Source organism: Galendromus occidentalis, unplaced genomic scaffold (assembly GCF_000255335.2).
Source record: "Galendromus occidentalis unplaced genomic scaffold, Mocc_1.1 scf7180000077356, whole genome shotgun sequence".
NCBI lineage: Eukaryota > Metazoa > Arthropoda > Arachnida > Mesostigmata > Phytoseiidae > Galendromus > Galendromus occidentalis.
This window is the reverse complement of record NW_003805344.1, coordinates 17,216-36,620: the sequence shown is the minus strand read 5'-3', so window position 1 is coordinate 36,620 and position 19,405 is coordinate 17,216. Positions and strand designations below refer to the sequence as shown.

The following is a 19,405-nucleotide window of genomic DNA, read 5'->3' as shown; positions in this document are numbered from 1 at the left end:
ATAATGTAAGTTATCCGCTTCGTATTATCTGTCCTTCGATAGAATTTGAGCTCCGACTATTATGACAATCCAAATCAACTTTCTGTGGAGCGGTATTCTTTGTCGTACCAAGATACATCACGGAGAAAAACGCAGTGTTTATTCTCGGAATGCCGTAGATGTAAGATATTAACATTCCCGTTGCATCTTCTAGGCCGAGAACGAGACTTGGGCGTGGATCAGGCGACAAATGCGACCAGAAAGTTATCAAACAACTCATGATGCAGCTCGATGAGTTCCAAAAGGGGAGGATTCTGGACTGGGGGAGCCTCAAACACTCCCGCCAAGCGCTGACCAAAGCACAGTCAGCGCGAGGTCTGCGTGTCCTCTGCAGCTAGGGATGCGCCCGTTTCCGAACGTGAAATTGCATGGCAGCCTTACGGAAAAGGTGGAGATGATGTCGTCTCTCAAAACACTGCTCAATGTATCGATGCTTCCGGACGATTTCCGAATGGATTCCCTCAGCAGAAGAGGAAAAGGTCGATAGATAAGATCGGAGCGCATCTAGGCTTGACGAAGACTCTCGCTAGGATCATTGATGATTGTGAAATCCACCATCAGTTCTTGGCGCAAGAAGGCCGAGGCTCGCGTTGCGCACTGGCTTGAATTTTTCGCCATGGTTGTAGCGCTCCGAGCCCGTCCCTCCAAGGAAACTATCGATTTGGAGAAGCTTCGAGTAAATGTACACCTTCCGGACGTGTGAGCTCGTTTTTACGAAAACAACGAACTTTTTTGGGCGAGTGTGAACTGCTCAGACTGCTCAGTCTACGATTTTTTGGTCTTTTGTGGCCGACCGAAGCCCGCTCCCCTGAAACGGTTATCATCAAGATGAAACCGAGACAGAAAGCTGTGAAGTTCGTCGGCATACCGAAGGATGCGCAAGCGGCGCGACCGAAGATGAGCCTCCATCCCACACTACGACTGATTCTCAAGGCGCCGGCGCTCCCAACACGAAGCGACATTCGAGAGAAAAAAGAAACTCTCAAGGTGAGGCCCCCGGAAGATACTCGATCCTGAATATCCCCTGATCGACTCCGGCTAAGATAGCTCGAGACACGGAAGGTAACCGGAGACGAGCGTCTCCGATGCCGAACTAGAGAATCTGAATAATTCGTGATAAGATCTGCAGGCACATTCGCCGCGAGTCTCCTGGTTCCCCGACACCATAGATAACGAGAACAAAGGCAAAATGAAAGCGGACTGCTGTTGCTCGATACCAGGTGATCCAAAATCCCTCGCGAAAACTTCTAAGCCCGTAACCGAAGTCGCCCATGGGGATGACGAGGCCCGAAAGCCGTTGGGGCGCGAAGATAAGGTCCGAGCCCTGGCAGAGCGTCTGAAGCTCCTGAGGTTCTGGCCCCCACGGCGAGAAGCCACGGTTCGAAATTCGCATACGCTTAGCAGATGTCTCCAATTAGATATGTACGCTCCTTTCCTAATTAAAAAAGCTTCTTGACGGAAGCTTTTTTTTCCTCGAACGCAGAAGGTCACCCCTGTCAGTCCGGACGCGCCGGCAAAGAGCCCCTCGACGTGTCAAGAGCGACGCGTGAAATTCGACGCTAGCGCACGGGCCTCTAGCGCCGTGCCCCATGGCAAGCCCTGCTGTGTACATCCGAAATTGTTCAAGGCCGGAAAGGCTCCTTGCGATGGCGTTTCGTGCAGAGATCACTCCATAAGCTTGAGAGAAGTAGAAGAACTCTTGGGTATTGACCTATCGGAGGTAGGGTCTTATCCGTCTGTCCCTTGAATGACCAGAATGAGGGCTTCACCCCTGAGGCTCATTTCGATTCGTTCGATGCCGTGACTGCAGTGCGTCACCGATGAGCAATTCGCAAAGATGAGAAAAAAAACTGCTCAGCCGACATCGAAGAAGTCCGCTTCGGTCGGCGTCAAGCCCATTGGTCAAGCTCCCCATTCGACCCCGACGGATACCGGCGGTAAAGTCTCAAACAGAGCGGTAAGTTTTCTCTCATGTTTCTCTCGAGCTTCTTCGAGGATTCTTCGAACACTGCGGAGATTGATTCCAGACTTGATCGCTTGTACTCGGTCTCAGCCAGACTCCGATATGTCTGAATTTCCTTCTCCACAGACCCGTGACACACGAGCCTCCGATCAGATGCATCAAAACAGTCCCGAGGAGAATGACGAGGACAACGATGATTCAACGCAATGACGGGAGAACCTATCGGGTCTCTGATTCAAATGCGGAGAAGTGCTCTAGCAATATTTATATAGAGGGAGAATACTTCACTACTAAATGCATCACGAATATGGTATAATATACAATGATTGTTTCCGGGTGAATCTTCCCGACTCCTCCATCCTGCGTTAGTCTTCGGTTCCAGAAGGATTATAAGTCATGCACTCAATCAGGTTTGATGTTCAACGATACGCCGGCCGGTATCGCCCCAAATCTTTCTCCGGGAGGGAAGAGAGCCCGGGGCGTCCCGCTTGATCGCCAATGACGAGCTCCGGGATCATGAGGCGGAATCGTCGACTCGATGGATTGCAATTAGGTGGATTCTATTCAGTCGGGTTCAGGAGCAGTGATCTCTCCGGGTCTGTACCGCCGGTCCCGTCTGCTCAAAGTGAAAGCAATCTGCGGACTTGCATGGGGTTCGCGGCGAAGTACTGCGTCAGCGTCGGCCAGCCCCCTCAACGCATCCAACTCCTTGTATTAGCGTACGATAATTTCTTCCCGCAATCATGCGGAGTGCGATCATTGATTCAGGTTCGATAAGGCCAGAGCCGGCTACAGCAGCCCGCGCGAAAACCGTCCCGAGCGGAGAACCAGCGCTCTACGCTCTTTGAGCCGCTCGCTTGTTTATTGCGGTTAGCAGACGATCGCCTCCACGAACACCGGATTGCTCTCAGTCAGTGAAATTCTCTTGCTCGATTCGATCCGACCGCTCGGCGTCGAGAAGAATGTTCATTGAATTGAATCCTTTGTGAGGCGATCTACAAATCCTAAAGGCGATCGAGCGTCAGCGAGATCAAGAGTGACAAGGACTAGGCGGTGCGGGAAAGAGGTCCGTCCGCCGGCGCTCGAGTCTTCTTCGCTCGCGCAGGCACAATGAGTTCAGGAGTGCTTCACTGATGAGATGAACTCATGATCACGGAGGGAACAGCGGAGTTTATATATGATGGATTCCGAGCCGAACCGAGATATGGAGACCGCTCCGGAAGAGCTTCAGGGCCCTCGAGGTACGGACACTGGATGTTCCGGAGAATGTCGACGTTGTTGGCTCGTCGATGTCGGGTACTCCGTATTTAGACCCGAAAGTCTCCACAGATATAAATTTTCCTCGACTCCTCTTCCACAGACGAATTCCCCGCGCCTTACGTCGCAAATCAGAATCGGGCGTCATTCTACACGGATGGAGCCAAGTACTGGGAAGGAATCGAGCCCACTGTTCAGGGCATGTTGGGCGGTTTCGAACAGATTTCAGAGATCGATGTCGGAGCCAGCAAACGGTTCCTTTCGGAGTTTCTCAACGTGAGCTTAACTACGGAATTGTCATGGATCTCCCGTGTCTGCTAACCTCGAGGCCCAATCTAATGAATCATCCGATTTATCGCCTTGGTTGCAGAAGAAGAACGGCCCCACGGGTCACTCCCGAGCACTTGATTGTGGCGCCGGTATCGGTCGAGTCTCCAAATTACTGCTGACGGATCTCTTCGAGGAGGTGAGGGTTCTCTCCTGGACGACATTGAACTTTAGGGACTCCTGAATGGAGAAGATCGATCGAGCTCCTTTTCCGACTCCACAGGTTGACATGCTGGAGCAAAATCAGAAATTCTTGGACTCGGCTGACGATTATCTCGGCGAGAAGAAGCAACGGGTGAGTTTCTTTAGAAAAAGAGAGGAAAAGAAACTCTCCCATCATATCTCCTCAATTAATCACACGAGAACGCAGTGGATTGACGAACTCTTCTCGGCGTTTCTTGAAGGTGGCGCGTAAAATCTGTGAAGGCCTGCAGTCCTTCAGTCCGGAGCGTGAGCGCTACGATGTGATATGGCTGCAATGGGTGAGCCGCGTCGGTTTTCCCGAATTTCCGCTTCGTGTTCGCATATCTATGCCGAAATTCGCGGGCGCTTCGGCGGCGGGATATCAGCTGTCGAGCGCCAGCGAACACCAAGACACGAATAACTATCTTGTTTACTTTCATATATGCATCTAAGCAAGGCGGAGATCAATCATTCAACTCTTCTTTCTTCTCCGTGCTCAGGTGTCAGGTCATTTGACCGACAAAGATTTTGTGGAATTCCTCCGGAGAGCCACGACCGGACTGAAGACCAATGGTAGGGGATGGCTCTGGATCTCGGGATCGCCTCTTTCGTAGTTAAATTTTGGAATTGAAAGATTAGTTCGCGAGTGAACCTCCTATTGAACCAGTAGAGTTCCGGCCCTGACACTCGTTGTAGCGAATGATTTATTCGTCAGTCTGTCGCCTAATGTTCTCCCGTATTTCAGGCTTGATCTGCATAAAAGATAACCTATCCTCTACTGTGGTGGAAATGGATAACCAAGACTCCTCGGTAACGAGACCGAGGGCCCTGTTCTTAGACATCTTCAAGAAAGCCAACCTGAGATTGGTCGGGGAGCGCAAGCAAATCCGGTAAGGTTTCCCTTCGAGCCCGGGCGGACTGCCCTATCTTGTCGATCGTGGGTCTTGAATTAGATCGGAAGGACTCAGTTGGGATGGAGCGTTCTCGATGGTGGATGGAGAGATAAAAGAAAAATAGAATAAGCCTCGTCTCCCCGGCTCGAGAAATGACCCCACCGACTTTTCTATGCTTCAGTTTCCCGAAGGGTCTCTACGAGGTGAAGATGTTTGCTCTGAAACCGAAAATGGCCGAGAAGCAAGGGAAGGACCCGGGATCGTTGTGAGGAGAGCTCGTCGATTCTGTCACAAGACGTCAAGCCATCCTTGACTCGCACATCCCGCCCGCAATTGCCTTCGACGATGAGGGGAAACATCTCGAATGGAATGTAAAAATGATATATTTCCACACAAGGAGGTGCGTTATCAGTCATCGCAAATCGAGGTGAAAAATAATAAAAATGACGAACGAAGGATAAGCTGATCTTGATCGTTATCATGCTTGGGCGTCTCCGGCTCTACAGCTCGAGAGGATCACCAATTTATTCAAGTTGTCGTCTCGTGCCTCTCCGATAAAACAACTCATAAAGCAATAACCGATTCCTAAAATAGAATACTTTGTGAAGTACCTATATGAAAACAGTTTCATCCAAATGACTTTTACATGCTTCAAGTAGATGTCTCTTTTAACCTCTATGTCAAGTTATTTACACAAATTATCGGGACCCGTCCCGATTCATCCCTTCCCCGATTCATATATACAAGATCACGTTCATCCGCTTGAAGGTCGATCTCTCTGATGGAATGCGAGGAGGTCGGAACGTTGAGTCGATAGAGATGAGGAAATCGAGGAGCAACTACCAGATCTGACAGAGTCGAACAGAAAATCACACGAAAGACATTTTCGGCATTGCGGCGCTGAGACCAGCTGGATATTGTTCCGGTATCATTCTCGGAATTCAGGAACCAGAGGCCGACTTCAACATCATCGCCACACATTTAGAAGTCCTACATGGTGAGCAGGTCGGGGAGCTCCTCTTCTGGCGGTATTAAGGAAGTGTGACGCGCGCAGAGCACCGACGCCAGCCATGAGGTGCGACACACTTGAGACGGTAGCAGAAGTGTGTGACACAGGAACGGTCGATCCCTACTCCTAGAAACCAGGAACAGATTATGCATAGCGCAAACTCGCAACCATCTTGGTCCACAACCTGAAACCGACGGGTATAACAAGGTCTGAGTGGCACTCACTTGCGGACGTCTTCGTTTCTCGGGACGAAAGCGAGACAGAGTTCCGCGGGAGCTTTCCGATTCGTCTCACGGCCTACGTACACAGAGATGTCCTCGACGCGCCATTCCTGAAAGACAAGAGAATCCATATTGAGCAGGGTACTCGAGGAGGTCTGGAGGGGGAACTCGCTCGGTGGCTTCATGTCCTGTCGACGTTTGATGCGGCAACTTACTTTCAGAACCGTTTTTTCTCTGTCTTTCTCCTTGCGGTCCTTGACGAGTTGGACTGCCGATTTGGCGAATTCCATGGAGACCTTTTTGAAGGACTTCGTGGAAGCTTCGGCGAATTTCACCTGCATCCGGAAAGAGAATGAACTGAAGTTACAGGACAGTTGTGATGAATAGCTCTTCCTGAGAAACTTCTCGGGAAAGATTGTACAAGAAGAAATTCTCATCGCGGATATTTATTCTGTCGCCAAGATCGGGGTTTTCTTTTTCTCGGGATCTCGAATTAGAGGTCTCTCTTGGCTGACGGCTCACCTCAGAGAAGTTTGAAAGAGGTTCCTTCATGTTGAGGAAGTTGACGACGTCCTCGTATACGAAGTTGCGCTTGACAAGGAGGTAGTTCTCCTTTGCAAAAGCTGGGTCCCAACCGGTCCATTGGAGAACAGCCACGAACACCGACTGCGTTTGGTTGGGGAAAAACATTAAGGTGACGGAATTAGGTAATTAGGAATAGCTCTCCGAAGAGCGTATCGAGCTCCGTCGTCGGTTAAACTCCGCGAGACTTTCAGGCGGGATTCACCGAGCACGTTTCGGTGCGTTTTCTTTCAATTATAGATAAGACTATCCTACCTCCGTGAAATGAAGAGGTCGTTCGAGCTGCGAATCGCAGATGACTTCGAACACAGCGAGACTCGAGACAGAATCGACGAGCTTGAGTTGACTGCGGACGAGTTTGCAGAGCTCCGCCGCTGTCATAGTCGGAGTGAGTTTGACATTTATGCACCGACCCCATTCCTTGTTATAGACGTAAACTCCAACGAGGATGTCCCCCGCGGGTCGTTGAGCCACGCGCGCTTCTCGCATCTCCGCAATCAATTTCTGGATCTCTCGTTCTTTCTCAACAACCTCCTGCGAGACATCGAACAGAAAACAGAAGTTGCCCAGGAGGTCGGCTGCGACGGCCATACCGGCGTTGGTTTCGGCCATAGACGTGGTCGGACTCAGAGACGGATCTCTTTCGAGGTAAGCTTGGCATGACTGCTTGTACAGGATCGTTGGTCCGAAGATCGCGGCCAGATTCGCGACGGTCATGCAGTTTATATCCGATCTGTCGGCGATAGCTTTGAGATGCGAGCAGAGGAACCGCAGAGTGGAGTGTTCTACGAGGGGCAGCTCCGATATGAGGTCTTTGAGGCGCGGCAATCTTTCGTCGAGACTTTCCATTTCTGAAGAGTTATTGAGAGAGATCAGTGAAGAATGAAACTGACGGTGTTGGCGATTCACTCGCCGGAGTTTTATTTCTCCGGAGTCCACGTACTTGAGCATTGCATCCACTGATCGTAGAGTCGTTGAGTGAGTAAACAGTCGTCGAAAGTTCTCAGGAAGCGTTTCAGTGCGTTCGCGACGTCGTGAGTGGAATATGCTTCAGGCACTAAATGCACGTCCCAAGCATCTGCGAAATATTATTTTTAAGCGACGATCCCTTCCCAAGGAATCGAGGAATTCTTGGGCTTTCCTCACTCGAAAATCATTCATGCTTTCCTATCGATGAGGGAACTAAATATCTGGTTCCGAGCTGCTTCGCAGAAAAAAAGTCATGACTCACTTTTCTTGAGAGAATCGACGAGACGCTCGATCTTGCCATGGGATCCCGCCAGACGATAGACGCCAGTCGTGTCAGAGCCGTGGGCGGACACGAAGTTCACGCATTTCTCGATAGCCAGAGGAACATTATCGTTGTTGAGATATTGTTCGCTGGAATCGCCAGACAGACTAGCTCAATTACGGAACTTCCGAGAGAGGTTCGCAAGGGAGAGAATCGTCAGAGGAGACACAATCGACGGAGCTAGCTCACCTCAAGAGGGATTTATCCAGATATGTGCTGTGAGTTTTCGAGAGAAGCTCGAACCAGGCATTGGTTTCGTTTGTCGATGGACCACGGAGGTAGATCGTGCGACAGGGAAGTACGATATGGAAAGTTTTCTCCTGCCCCTCTTCACTAGAGGTCCAGTCTGAAACCGGAACGATATTCTCTCGCACTGAATTCGGAAAAAAAAACCGAATCATATAAGATTCTATCTGACAGTCCTCTCGGATCCTTACCGACGAGCATTGCTTTCCTCAGGTCGATTCCGGGAACACCGGGCTCGTTGTCGTTCCCGAGAACGAACGGTGAGAATTCCTAGAGAACATTTCCATTCGTCTGAGAGATGACCTCCCTCGGAAATGTTATGGAGAATCGAGAGGAATCTATGGAATGAAACTGACCTTTCCATGCAACACAGCTTTGACATTTTGCCAGTCCCCGGATGCTGACGATCTGCAGGTGAGAACACCGGATGCCCAAACTTCTCCTGTGAAGTCGACGGATTAATTCATTTACAAGGAATGCCGACGAGCGAATGCTCTCGGAGAACCCCATTCGGGAGAAAGTCAGATCACAGCGCACCCTGAAGTTTGAGACTCTGTGGATTGAACCATTGATTGACCCGCCGTAGGAATTCTGCTCTCTCGATCGCCGATGTGAATCCCAGTGAGCGCGTCGTGCTGCCTCCTCTAATATCCACCAGGAACAGAGTCGGTATACTTTTCGATGAAGGACTGAAAAAATCCACGGAGTGTGAGAATAGGTCTCGATCCCATGGAAACTCAGCTCGTTCGATTGTGTATATTTCTGACTGAGTCCGTCGATCGTCAGGTCGAAGGCTGAAGTAGGAGGGGGCCGGGAAGACTCACTAGATATCTCGCCTGGCGAGCATGAGGGTGATATCATCGCAGCAGAGACACAAAGAGGGACTGGACGACTGCAAGAGGTTGATTCTTTAGACTTTCGCGTGGGTCAAAGGGAAAGGCAATCGTCCGGACGTATTGCTCAATTAGAGGAGCGATCATCCTTCAGCTGAATCGATGACAATGAACTAACCGCTTCCACGTCGTAGAACTTCAAGGTTCCGTCGCTGATAACGCAGATACGTTTATTGTAATCTGTGAATGAAGATAGACCGAGATTAGGATTCGGATTCTCGGCGACGAATCGTGTCTCTGTCGGGTTATTCAAACGGGGCCGCTCCCGAGTTGTCATAGGCGGTCTGCTGACACCCGGAAGCGGCGCTCGAAAAACGATTATATGAGACGATGGTGTTCAGTTTCTATGGGTACCTTTACGGCCATCACTGCTGAAGTAGATCGTGACCCCATCAGCCGTGTCGCTGTCTGCCGAGTTCGAATCCCAACTCTCAGAAGATGTCGTCACGGGAATACTCGCTGTTCATGGAATTGAGAATGACGTGACCTCGGAAACACTTGAGTTAAATCGAGTTTCCGGAAAAAAACAGACGGGACTCACTTTTTCTCTTGAAGTGATTCGACACGGTCTTTATTGCTATCGTGATTCGCTTCGACCCGCCCTTCTGAGACATGCTCTGGGACTTTATCGGAGTTTTCGTGGGGGTTATACCTTAAAAATTTGTTTACAACATTCTCAGGAGGCTCATCCAATGCGACTGCCGAAAGGCGCGTGTTGGAATAGACAGGAGGCTTATTGGGGCGGGCACTGTATATATGAACCTATGATTGTGCGTGATTCATCAGCGTCACTTACTCGGCATTGTGGGTATGGAACTGGGTTCGCTCTCTTCGGAACTACCCGTAAGCTCTCTGTGGGGAATATCACAGTTTCGGATCTGGTTTGTATCGAGATACCAAGAAGTCAGAGATGTCCCGCTTTCCCTGGAAAGCGAATGTTCACACTCAACGGCAGGCGTCTTCTACGGTCGCCCGGTCCGAAATCGATCGTGATTCCGGCGAATCTACCGCGAGGCCACGCCTTATAAGAATTAATACGGACTACATGCATCACGCAGATCCATTGTGAGAGCATTCATGTAGTGTTATGAGGAGAGGTTTACTTATCGATTGAACTCTACCATTTTCTGCAAGGGAATGGTGGCTCTGGCTTAGACACCGAGACGACTCAACATGCCCGCAATACGAGGCCGAGTTACGATATAATTTGGATATGCAGGGAGTGAGGATTATAAAGATGTAGGTCAGGTAGACAGGGATAAAATTGCGGCATGGTGGGTGTTGAGGATATTCGAGGTCAACGCCGAGCGCGGAGCTCCCGCTCCAGACATTCTCAGGGTAGCTATCCTCGTTCCCCCCGCTATACTCTCTTGATCGGATGACGGCCAACATGACCGGAGCTCGAGAGGACGGGACGGGGCGAGAAAGGAGGTGTCGTCGATTTAGAGAACTTCAAGCGCTAAAACACGAACCTTAGAAGGGATTCTTTGATCGGCGGGGATCCTGACGGCGTCGGTTGTAGGGAAAACTTCCGGTGCTCTGATAGTCGGGATCGAGGTGGTGTAGATTCTTGCTTCGGCGGCAGAGGGGGAGGAATTTTCTGTCTGGGCGCAGGGACTGGAGGCGGTCTGGTCTTCGGGCTCAGCTGTGGAGTAGAACGGCTCTCTCTCCTCAGTCACGCTCACCCCCGCGCCGTCGCATATATCCGTAGAGATGATTCCCCAAATCTCAGAGAGATTTCCGGGAAAGGAAGCGACGGGGGAACTCACCTCCGGTCTGTTTTGAGGCGACGTCGAAGGTCTCATCGGCACCGGTGGAGGACTCCGCATCCTCGGGGGCTCCTCCTGGAGGGGCGGAGGGGGTGGTGGGCTCGACGGTGGGGGCACTGACAGTGGAATGTCGTATACAGTTTCCGACAGAATCGACAAGAAATCCGATCGATCAGAAACTGATTCCGGTCGACACGGTACGTCGTAAGTGTTTGTTGTGGAACCGAGCGAGTCAAACAGCGTAGATGCGGACGGTGTCGGCTGCTTGATAATATAAAATCTTCAGAGGCCAACTCCCAATACAACGAAAGCTCCGGGGCTATCCTTGTAGGCAGCATGGATGCCTCATTCTTGTATAAGACATAAATGGGGAGATATTCACACGACTGACTCACTATCACATCGGCTCCGACATCCTGCTCGGTCCCATTAGCGTCTCGTCTCGACCGAGGGAACGTACTATAGGAATCCATAGGGACTTCTCTCCAAGCAGATGTCACCTAGGAATCAAATAACGCATTGACAGTGCCCCTCGACGAACAACGCCGATTTCCATACATTCTATGAGCATCTCACGGGTAAAGGGTAACTTCCGGTGAAACGAGTCTCGCTTCGAAGTGATATCTGTCGGATTCGTCGGCAGAGAATGAGAAATCTTTCATTTCCAGTAAAGCTGCATATGGGCATGTGGGCAAAGGCCTGGGTCCTTAGAAATCTCCATGGCCAATCGTATTCGGGGGCATTGCCGAGAACGAAACTTCTCCCTGAACTGCTTCTCGATTGCGAATTCGATGAGCATCTCTCCAAACCGAGACTCGTCGCATCGACAGAGACCCTTCACTGAAGAAGAGTGCTCTCGGATCCCGATCTGGCGATGCAGGATCGTCGAGAGGAGGTTTCCACTGACCTTCCGTGGAGTAGTCGCGAAGTGCTCCGCCGGTACATCATAATGATTCGCTTCTTCACGGAGAGGACTTCCGGTCGGCGAGCTCTGAAGAACGTCGTAGTTTGAACTGTGGTCTACCGAAAGACTCACATCCAAGGCATCTGGAAGAGCGAGCCACTTCGATTATTCCCTCTGCTTCAGAGGATAGACCAGCGAGCTCCTCCATTCAAACTCCGCGCGATGATATCGGAGTCACAGCCGACGGATCCCCGGAAAATCAAGCTTATTTGCCGACTAATGTCGAGATACTACATTGCCCGCTCCGTCGATGACCCTCTTAGTTCTAACAATGGGTAATGACAGACTTGATCCACTCACCGCTTATTGACGTCGAAATGCTCGTCGGGCATGCGCTCGATGGTTCCCCGAGACCCGATGATGGAGAACGCGGAAGATCATAGACTGACGGCTGTGGATGAAGGCGACCGTGCTAATAGAAATTGTTGTCGTTTCTACAATGTTGATGTTTACAATATCTGAAACAGAGCGGATCATCGCCGCCTGACGGATACGTTCAGCCACGGATGCAGTGGATGCGGGGGAGACACGGGTGTTGTTAGATAACCGCACTTTCGGCTAAGATTCAGAGAGATCTGCATGGGCGTCTCTTGTCGATCGCACGCCCTTCCCAAGTTAGATGAATACGATTCCGGGACTTATTGCTGGAGACTCACATCGTAAATTGAGGCGGAAGTCATGGGTCCCGGCACGTAGCTCTCGAGAGGGGAAAAAATCCTTCCACGAAATTGTGGATGCCTCTCGCCGGTTAGACTCAGGTTAGACGATCGCGGTGAGCTCCTCGAAACTATAAGGCGCGGCGGAGGACCGCCTCGGTCCATGAGGATCCATGAGTTATCGAACAATGGTGTCCCTCCCGGAGTTCCCCTCCGAGTCGCCCAAGAAAAGATCTCGGAGGTCGAGCCGTGAGCGGCACCAGTGAGGAGGGAATCAGGAAACTAGAGCCATGGTCCTCTGAGAGCCCCAACTGACCAATTAGAAAGTGAATGCGTGGGAAGCTTTTCGCTTTCTAGAGCCATTGCAGTAATCGACGGAATCAGGATTTTCGGGGACAACATCTCCGGAACTACAAAACCCCGCCAAGACCCCTACAAGATCCGCAGGAAGCCTCCACACTGATTATCATAACATGATGCAACATAATAACTTGGACTTCCGCAAAGCCGAGTGATCTGTATGTCAGTCGACCCCGGAGAGTTGGACGCCATGGAGGCATAATTGAGCGCAGCAGTCGCCCTCAATCTTCGACAGTCCGATCTTGCTTATTCACTACAATTACGACTCGGAATTTCTCCGTTACCGGCGCAGCGCGTGCTCCAGTCACACAATTAGGTTGCAATCTGAATCCGAGGCGGTAGAATCAACGAGTACAACAAGTTTTGGAGAGAAGCGCACATGAAACGATCCACAACAAGCGATAGGGGCCAGACTCGTTCCGGTAAACAGAACTGAAAACACCTGTGCTTTTAGCACCATATTTAACCCACATGGGTATAGGCGAACGGCAATGACGCCGACGCCAGCGGCAACTGTGGCGCTTGAGGGAACGTCGAGTTGGATTCCGGATTTTTTTCCGGCCCCACCAAGCGAGTAACCTGCTCGCACGCTCGAAGGAATAAACATCCGTCAGCTCTCTCGCGGCCCAACGCATAGTGGCCGACTTACAGGTATTCTCTCTGACTTGGCCCGGGAGACCCGAGATACGATTAGCGTCCAGAGAGTGGACCCATGTGACGATACCAGCAACAGGCCTTCATGCACATCGATGGAACACCGAGAGGTGCGCGACGAGCGGATTCAGACGTGCCAGTAATGCCAGCTTACATGAATCATGGTGGTGGCTCGCTTGCCCGACCATTCGCTCATAGGATATTCCGAGAAGGGACTAATCTCTGATCTCCAGGCTGTATAGAAGTAGATAACGGAGGAAATCGGGGATCTCCTCGGAACATGCATTAATATGACGCATGGAAACTCTGCAATCAGTGTTCCGCAAAGCATAAAGGTCTGTCGGGTACTTGACATGTATCGATCTCAATACGGTTTGGGATTCAAACGAAAAAAATCGGAATGATGAACCTGAGAAACAGTCGGTTGAAACTCCCAAGGATCGAGCCGTTGGGATCCAGGAATCAGCGCGAACTTGAGTCGATGAGACCAATACACAGTGAGCTTTGCAGAGGAATTTCGAAACTTGTGACATCTGTTCATTTGGAGGGCTGCATCGATAACGGAAACAGATCGGAGAATATTGTGGATCAGGGAACTTTCGTTCGCCCGGTCGCTCGCAGCGGCGGATGTGCGTTGTTTGAATAATTCATCTCGATGCTCGCGGAGCAAGGGAAGCTATTCAAATTGAATAGACTGCGCAATTGAAAAGTGACTCCTCTCCATAGTGTCTCGGATTACGATTGTGACGATTGGTAACGAAGGAGCTGGGATGGTTTGCCTTGATACAACGAAACTTATTTACTCAGCTCCTTATTGCCCAGGATAATGAGTGACGAATCTGCCGGTTCCCTCCCATGGCCCCGAGAGTTCAAGTTATGGACTTTCTGTCAAGCAGAGGGATCGCGCAGAACTGTCAAATTGGATAACTACTCCCTTAGGCCCCTTACAATGAGCCGTCGTGATCGAATGAAATCGGGTTTCGGATCGAAAAGCCGTGAATCTCTAACCATTGAGTCAGCTCAACGAAAACAACAATCCAGAGAGCAACAAGCTTTTTATGACCCACTTCTGAATAGATCTGAAATTCCGACGTGAGTCATTGTTGCCAAGATACAAGGGATTCACAGAGAAAGAGCTCGGAAACGGCGCCGAATTTCAGACGGCAGCGTCAGAATTTGCTCTAAGCCATGCATGAACTTTACGACGCACCTGACTCTGGAGGAACAGGTCTACTTCCGGCACACTCGGGATATCATAGTTAGAGTTCAGGAACGGGTTCGTAGCCACTGAAAGCTTCACTCTCTCGGGGGAACCTGTGGGAGAGAGAGGAATTTGATCGGAAAAACCGGTCGACGACAAAGTTAGAAAAACAATCAAACCGGGAATAATAATTTCACGTATGATAGTTTCACGTCTATAATTATTATAAGGTCTATAATTATTTATGATTGATCGAATCGACCTCTACAACTCCATTGAGCACGTGAGAGACGCGCGCGGCACTCATCAGATGTGGAGTAGAGTACACCTACGTGATTCTAGATCGACAGCTTTATGCACTTCCTGCTGCGGCTGCTCCTGTCGTTTCCGTAGGAAGAACTCTTCGGGAATGTCTTCATAGTGGTGTGGCTTCGAATCCTTGGACTCTTCTTCAACAACTTCATAGATATTCTGAGGTGGTTCGAGATCATCCATGTCAGATCTTGACGTGGGACTGTTCCACCAGGATAGGCGATTCTGTTTCAGGAACCTACGACGGCATGAACATGAGAGTTAATTTCAAAGTCTCCACGGAAGCAACTCACGAGCAGAGGCGACCCCTTGGCCCTTAAAGGGCTCCAGCACACTCTGTCATCGATCAGAGAGGGATTCGTTGGACATTTCCACGGAGGAGACGACCCGCGATCCCTAGAAGGCCCACTTTTCTCGCAATCCACCTTGAAGGATGTCTCCTCCGTTTCGAGCGCATCGCAATCGTTGAAGAAAAACTTTTCGAAAGCACTACCGAGCTCGCTGACAGAGTTAGGGAGATAATAAACGGAGAATGAACGGGTGCGTACAACTGAGACATGCTGACCAACTCCACGGCATCCTTTCGAGCAATGACTTAGCGGCCAGTGTCAAGCAGTGACTCAGTTAGTGTTGCGCCGTGAAAGAAAGAGACATGACTCGCTGCTGCTGCTGCTGCTGCATCGTGAGGAGGGCACTCCGAGCCGTACTCACCTTATCGAATCGGTGTCTCGGAATTTCTCGGAGCAGGGATTCTGTTGCGATGGTCGTTCGTGTCGGAACAACACAAACGGCAACTCTCGTTCGATCTCCGCGAGCAGATCGAGCGGCTTCTCGGGGCAGGTAGGAATTTGAGGGATAGGATCGGGATGGAAGATCTCCCCAGACCGTCCAGACATTATGGATCGTATGACCGAGCGGATATCTGCAAGGGACGGTATTCGGACTCCTTAGTGCGCTCTTCTCGCATGATAGTTGACATTGCTCCGATAAGCGGAACCTTTCCCTCCTTTGTCTCCACCACGAAGAGTCCCACGGCGCGGAGTTGAGGCACCGCGGTCCGCTCGGCCGGGTCTTGGGATTCTAAGCTGGCATCCACCCGAAGGGGAGCGGGATGCTCTCGGGAACTCGAAACAGACACTTCCCTCGGGCTGGACGACTACCTCGAGCAACGAATGAGCTCACGCTCGCGGCCGTCGTCAAATCAATTTCTTCCACCCGAGGGGAGACTTCCCAGAGTTCTCGCCCAAAAAATACCATCACTTCACGAGGAGAGCCTCCGTCTGAGGAATGCTTGGGAAAAGGCTCAACTCCCGAATGGGAGTCGGTACGATTGATTCTGCGGAAGAGCGCGTGAGACAAAGCTCGGACCGGAAAGGAACGCTGAGTGTGTTTTTCCTTCACGTCTCGTGTCCCGTTGTATTTCGAAAGCGGCTACGAGCTCGTCTCCCACGCGGCTTGAGGGATCGAGCTCATTTCATAAAGATCAGAATGGTGATCTCGGAGCCCGATCCCATCTTCGGTGACAAGCCAGAATCTACGCACATATACTCTGGACGCTGATAATGGTCTGAGTGGACGAGCAAGGCTCGGTTGACCGTTCTCCCCGGGGCTTGATGACTTCAAGATCCCACGCAGCTGCGTATCACGGAGGGAACGCAAAAAACGATTCCGTCGCCGTCGTTCCGCCAGAGAGCATTGACTCCCTTTTTGGAGAACATTATGTCGAACTGCGCGCGTAAGCCCACAGCAGTGGCGTCGACGTATATACTGGAGATCGCCACGGCGGAATCTGACCCCATGATTCATTCAGAAGAGGAAGGGATGCTGAAGAAGTGTCCAGTGTCCAGATTGGAATGCGAATTCCGTCTCCGGCGACCACTGAATAGACATCGAAGCGGCAGGATGTTCTCGATTGATTCTGAACCATCACCGGACTTGTTTGTTTTCAGCCACATGCGAACACGTTCGTCGTCTAGGAACCGATCACTTGTCAGCCGTCGGATGGCGACCGATCGAACCCTGATTTGGAGGCTATGCATCGCCCGCAGTTCGAACATGAGCTCGCGCTTCGGAAACCCTGAGTCTTTGTGGCGCTTGTGAGAGACCCGTCTCGATCGGCTTGCAGAGCATCAGCTGGTTCTCCTTCAGAGAACACTGCCAGGTATTCCGGTTGCAGCGACGTGGCAGCCATCTTCAGGGGGCCATCGTCGACCACCAATCCAGCAGTTAGCGTCGCGTAGAGTCACGCGGAGACACGATCTCGCGGACTCGATACTCTTTTCCTGTATTTTCGGGTTCAATTCCCGTATCATCATTATCAATCGACATCACGGAGATTCTTTCAATTCTTCCGTTGTCATCTCCAGGAGAGCTCCGATCAACTCGGAGTCTCCAGTCGTCTCTCAATTCAACCGTGCGCAGCGCATTCCACGTGTGATCTCTACGAGTTCAAATCTTGTGTTTTCACCCCTCGCGGTTCAACTCCGTGTCAGTGGGAGTGCGTCCGCCACAATAATAATAGAATCCGACCCCAGCATTGGCCGATGACGTCGCTCAACACCGTGATGGGGAAAGCGCACAGAAATTGTTCTTCTGCATTGCTGGCAGACCAATGATGACTGGCAGAAGCGTCACGAGTACCGCCACCACGAGATTTCACGCAGCCTGGGAGTTCGCCAAGCTGTTCTCGTCTGCTCGTCCGCTTCTAGACAAAAAAAATGCGTCGGAGTCATACTCACGTCGGCGGGCTCGCACGAGCGGTCTCTTCCAAATAGATCTTTGAGTAAACACTGGATAATCCGTTTCGTTCCAAAATCCAAGTGACGAATTATATTTGCAGTCACTTTCACAACTTTGTCAGTAGGACGCGTTGAAAGCTTCACCTCTACACTCTCGCCTTCGATATGGAGTCTCTGCAACTTTTCGCATCGGTTCCGGCGAAAGATTTTGAGGTTCAATGATTCTTGAGATTCCGACACCGCGAGTGCAATCGGACCGCGACACCCGGCGGGGTCGCCTCGCGGGTGCGCTTTTCTTCGAGACGACTCGCGGAAGCTCCACGAAGCGATCAACGATTGCGGGGAGTCCTAAACCTCGGAAATAAGGGGTCGCATAATTGCAACACGAAGATCAATCAGCCTGGCTCCGAACAGAGTACAACGGGGAACGGAAAACGCTCGAATGGTTTGAGCCTGGCGGACCCTTAATAGTGGGAGTCGGAAATTTCGCCACTACTTAGCGAAAAAAAAACCTTTTTCCTCTACCCGAGGGAAGGAATGAATATCGGAGCGGTCATCAGAAAAGCCCTCGGAAGTCGTCGCTTGCCGAGGCTGTGAGACAACAGTCTTCGCTCTTAGACGTGCAATCAGAGTTTGCGGTGAATTGTTGTTGCGTTTCGGTGATGTCATCTTCAGGGAAGTTCGAGCTCCGCCTTAATCTTGCATTCACGCTCGACGGACGAAGAGAAACTTCATTCGTACGGAATTCCCCGCAAGTTTCCGGATCCATCTAACACAGCTCATCAAGTACCTACTTATCGGGCATGCCATCCTCGAGCTGCTCCGGAGGATTGCACAGCTTGACAAAATCTTCTCCATGCTTGAGATGCGGCGGAAAAATGCAGCTGAGAAGTTCATATTTTCTCACCTACATTCTCAGCGTAAGTGCCGTGAGGAAAAACTTCTCTCCTCGAGGAATCTGCGAGGCGAAATTCTTCGTCGAAGCGATGAGTTTCGACAACACACGCGATCTGACGTCTATGCGGTCCGTCAACTTCTGGGGGAGACAAACTAATGTCCCGTGTTCTATTCGCATATCGCAATGGAGGAATAGTACAGAAATTCGAATAAATATTCGCGCAGGCCAATATCTGACGGGAGTATAGCGGACCGAGAAAAACATCAATGGACATGCTGCTATCCCACGGACGGAATTTTTCTCTCCGCGAATGAATCGTTTAAACCTTTTTGGAGCTTTGCTCGGTACAGCGGCCTTCCAACAGAGCAAGTTCTCTAATGTTTGCGGAGCTGACCGCCGTCGAGTTTTGGTCAGTTTCGCTCCTCGCCGAGCGCTTGAATCGCTCATTTATGCTTCGAGTTCTACCGAAAGAGCGATTGTTCAGCGTGGAGAAAAAACAAAGGGTAGAGCCATTAAATGAACTACTGAAGGGAAGTTTTTTCAAGTTCGTCGCCTCTTATCTGAGCTTCTGCGCGTCTTATCTGAGCGGAGGGCTCTTGATCTAATCCGAGACTTGAGAAACCTTCCAAGAGACAGCTGGGAGTCCGCATCGATATCAGCTGACCGAGTCCGGACCCAAGTTCGAACCGCAGTTTGGGCGGTTTCCGCCGGACTGAGCTTCACTTCGAATCGATTTCAAGACGGAAGATCAGAAACCCTGATATTGGATCGGAAAGTCTCCTCACGCCAAATCACGACACGCAACAAGAGATTCTCCGAAATAGGTTCGGAGAATCGCTGACGAAAAGAACTCACCGGTTCCTCAGCGCAGCCCTGGGCCAGCCAGCCCTATCTGCACTTCACTGATATTGCCTTTCGAGTTCAGAATCACCAACTAAGGATCGGGTAT

The 19,405-nt window shown here is 50.9% G+C and overlaps 2 protein-coding genes across 2 annotated transcripts; one reads left to right on the top strand and one right to left on the bottom strand.

Annotated features, from left to right (window-relative positions):
- The first annotated feature begins 3,182 nt into the window (after positions 1 to 3,182).
- Ntmt (N-terminal methyltransferase) lies at positions 3,183 to 5,117 on the top strand. Its single transcript, XM_003742234.1, has 8 exons — positions 3,183 to 3,243; positions 3,363 to 3,535; positions 3,630 to 3,725; positions 3,810 to 3,881; positions 3,991 to 4,068; positions 4,270 to 4,342; positions 4,515 to 4,659; positions 4,844 to 5,117. The coding sequence occupies exons 1-8, from the start codon at positions 3,183 to 3,185 to the stop codon at positions 4,929 to 4,931; spliced, it is 786 nt and encodes a 261-aa protein (XP_003742282.1). The 3' UTR covers positions 4,932 to 5,117.
- A 774-nt stretch (positions 5,118 to 5,891) lies between these two features.
- On the bottom strand, positions 5,892 to 19,367 carry RhoGAP15B (RhoGAP_ARAP and RA_ARAPs domain-containing protein RhoGAP15B). Its single transcript, XM_029111140.1, has 21 exons — positions 19,312 to 19,367; positions 15,532 to 15,742; positions 14,841 to 15,058; positions 14,500 to 14,621; positions 10,674 to 10,934; positions 10,377 to 10,549; positions 9,701 to 9,828; positions 9,446 to 9,556; positions 9,259 to 9,363; positions 9,023 to 9,084; positions 8,836 to 8,903; positions 8,549 to 8,700; positions 8,368 to 8,453; positions 8,203 to 8,281; positions 7,955 to 8,111; positions 7,706 to 7,854; positions 7,418 to 7,552; positions 6,730 to 7,325; positions 6,415 to 6,558; positions 6,108 to 6,227; positions 5,892 to 6,002 (listed from the first exon to the last, which is right to left on the bottom strand). Exons 2-21 carry the CDS (start codon positions 15,714 to 15,716, stop codon positions 5,892 to 5,894), a joined length of 3,162 nt encoding a protein of 1,053 aa, XP_028966973.1. The 5' UTR covers positions 15,717 to 15,742; positions 19,312 to 19,367.
- Between the last annotated feature and the right edge of the window lie 38 nt (positions 19,368 to 19,405).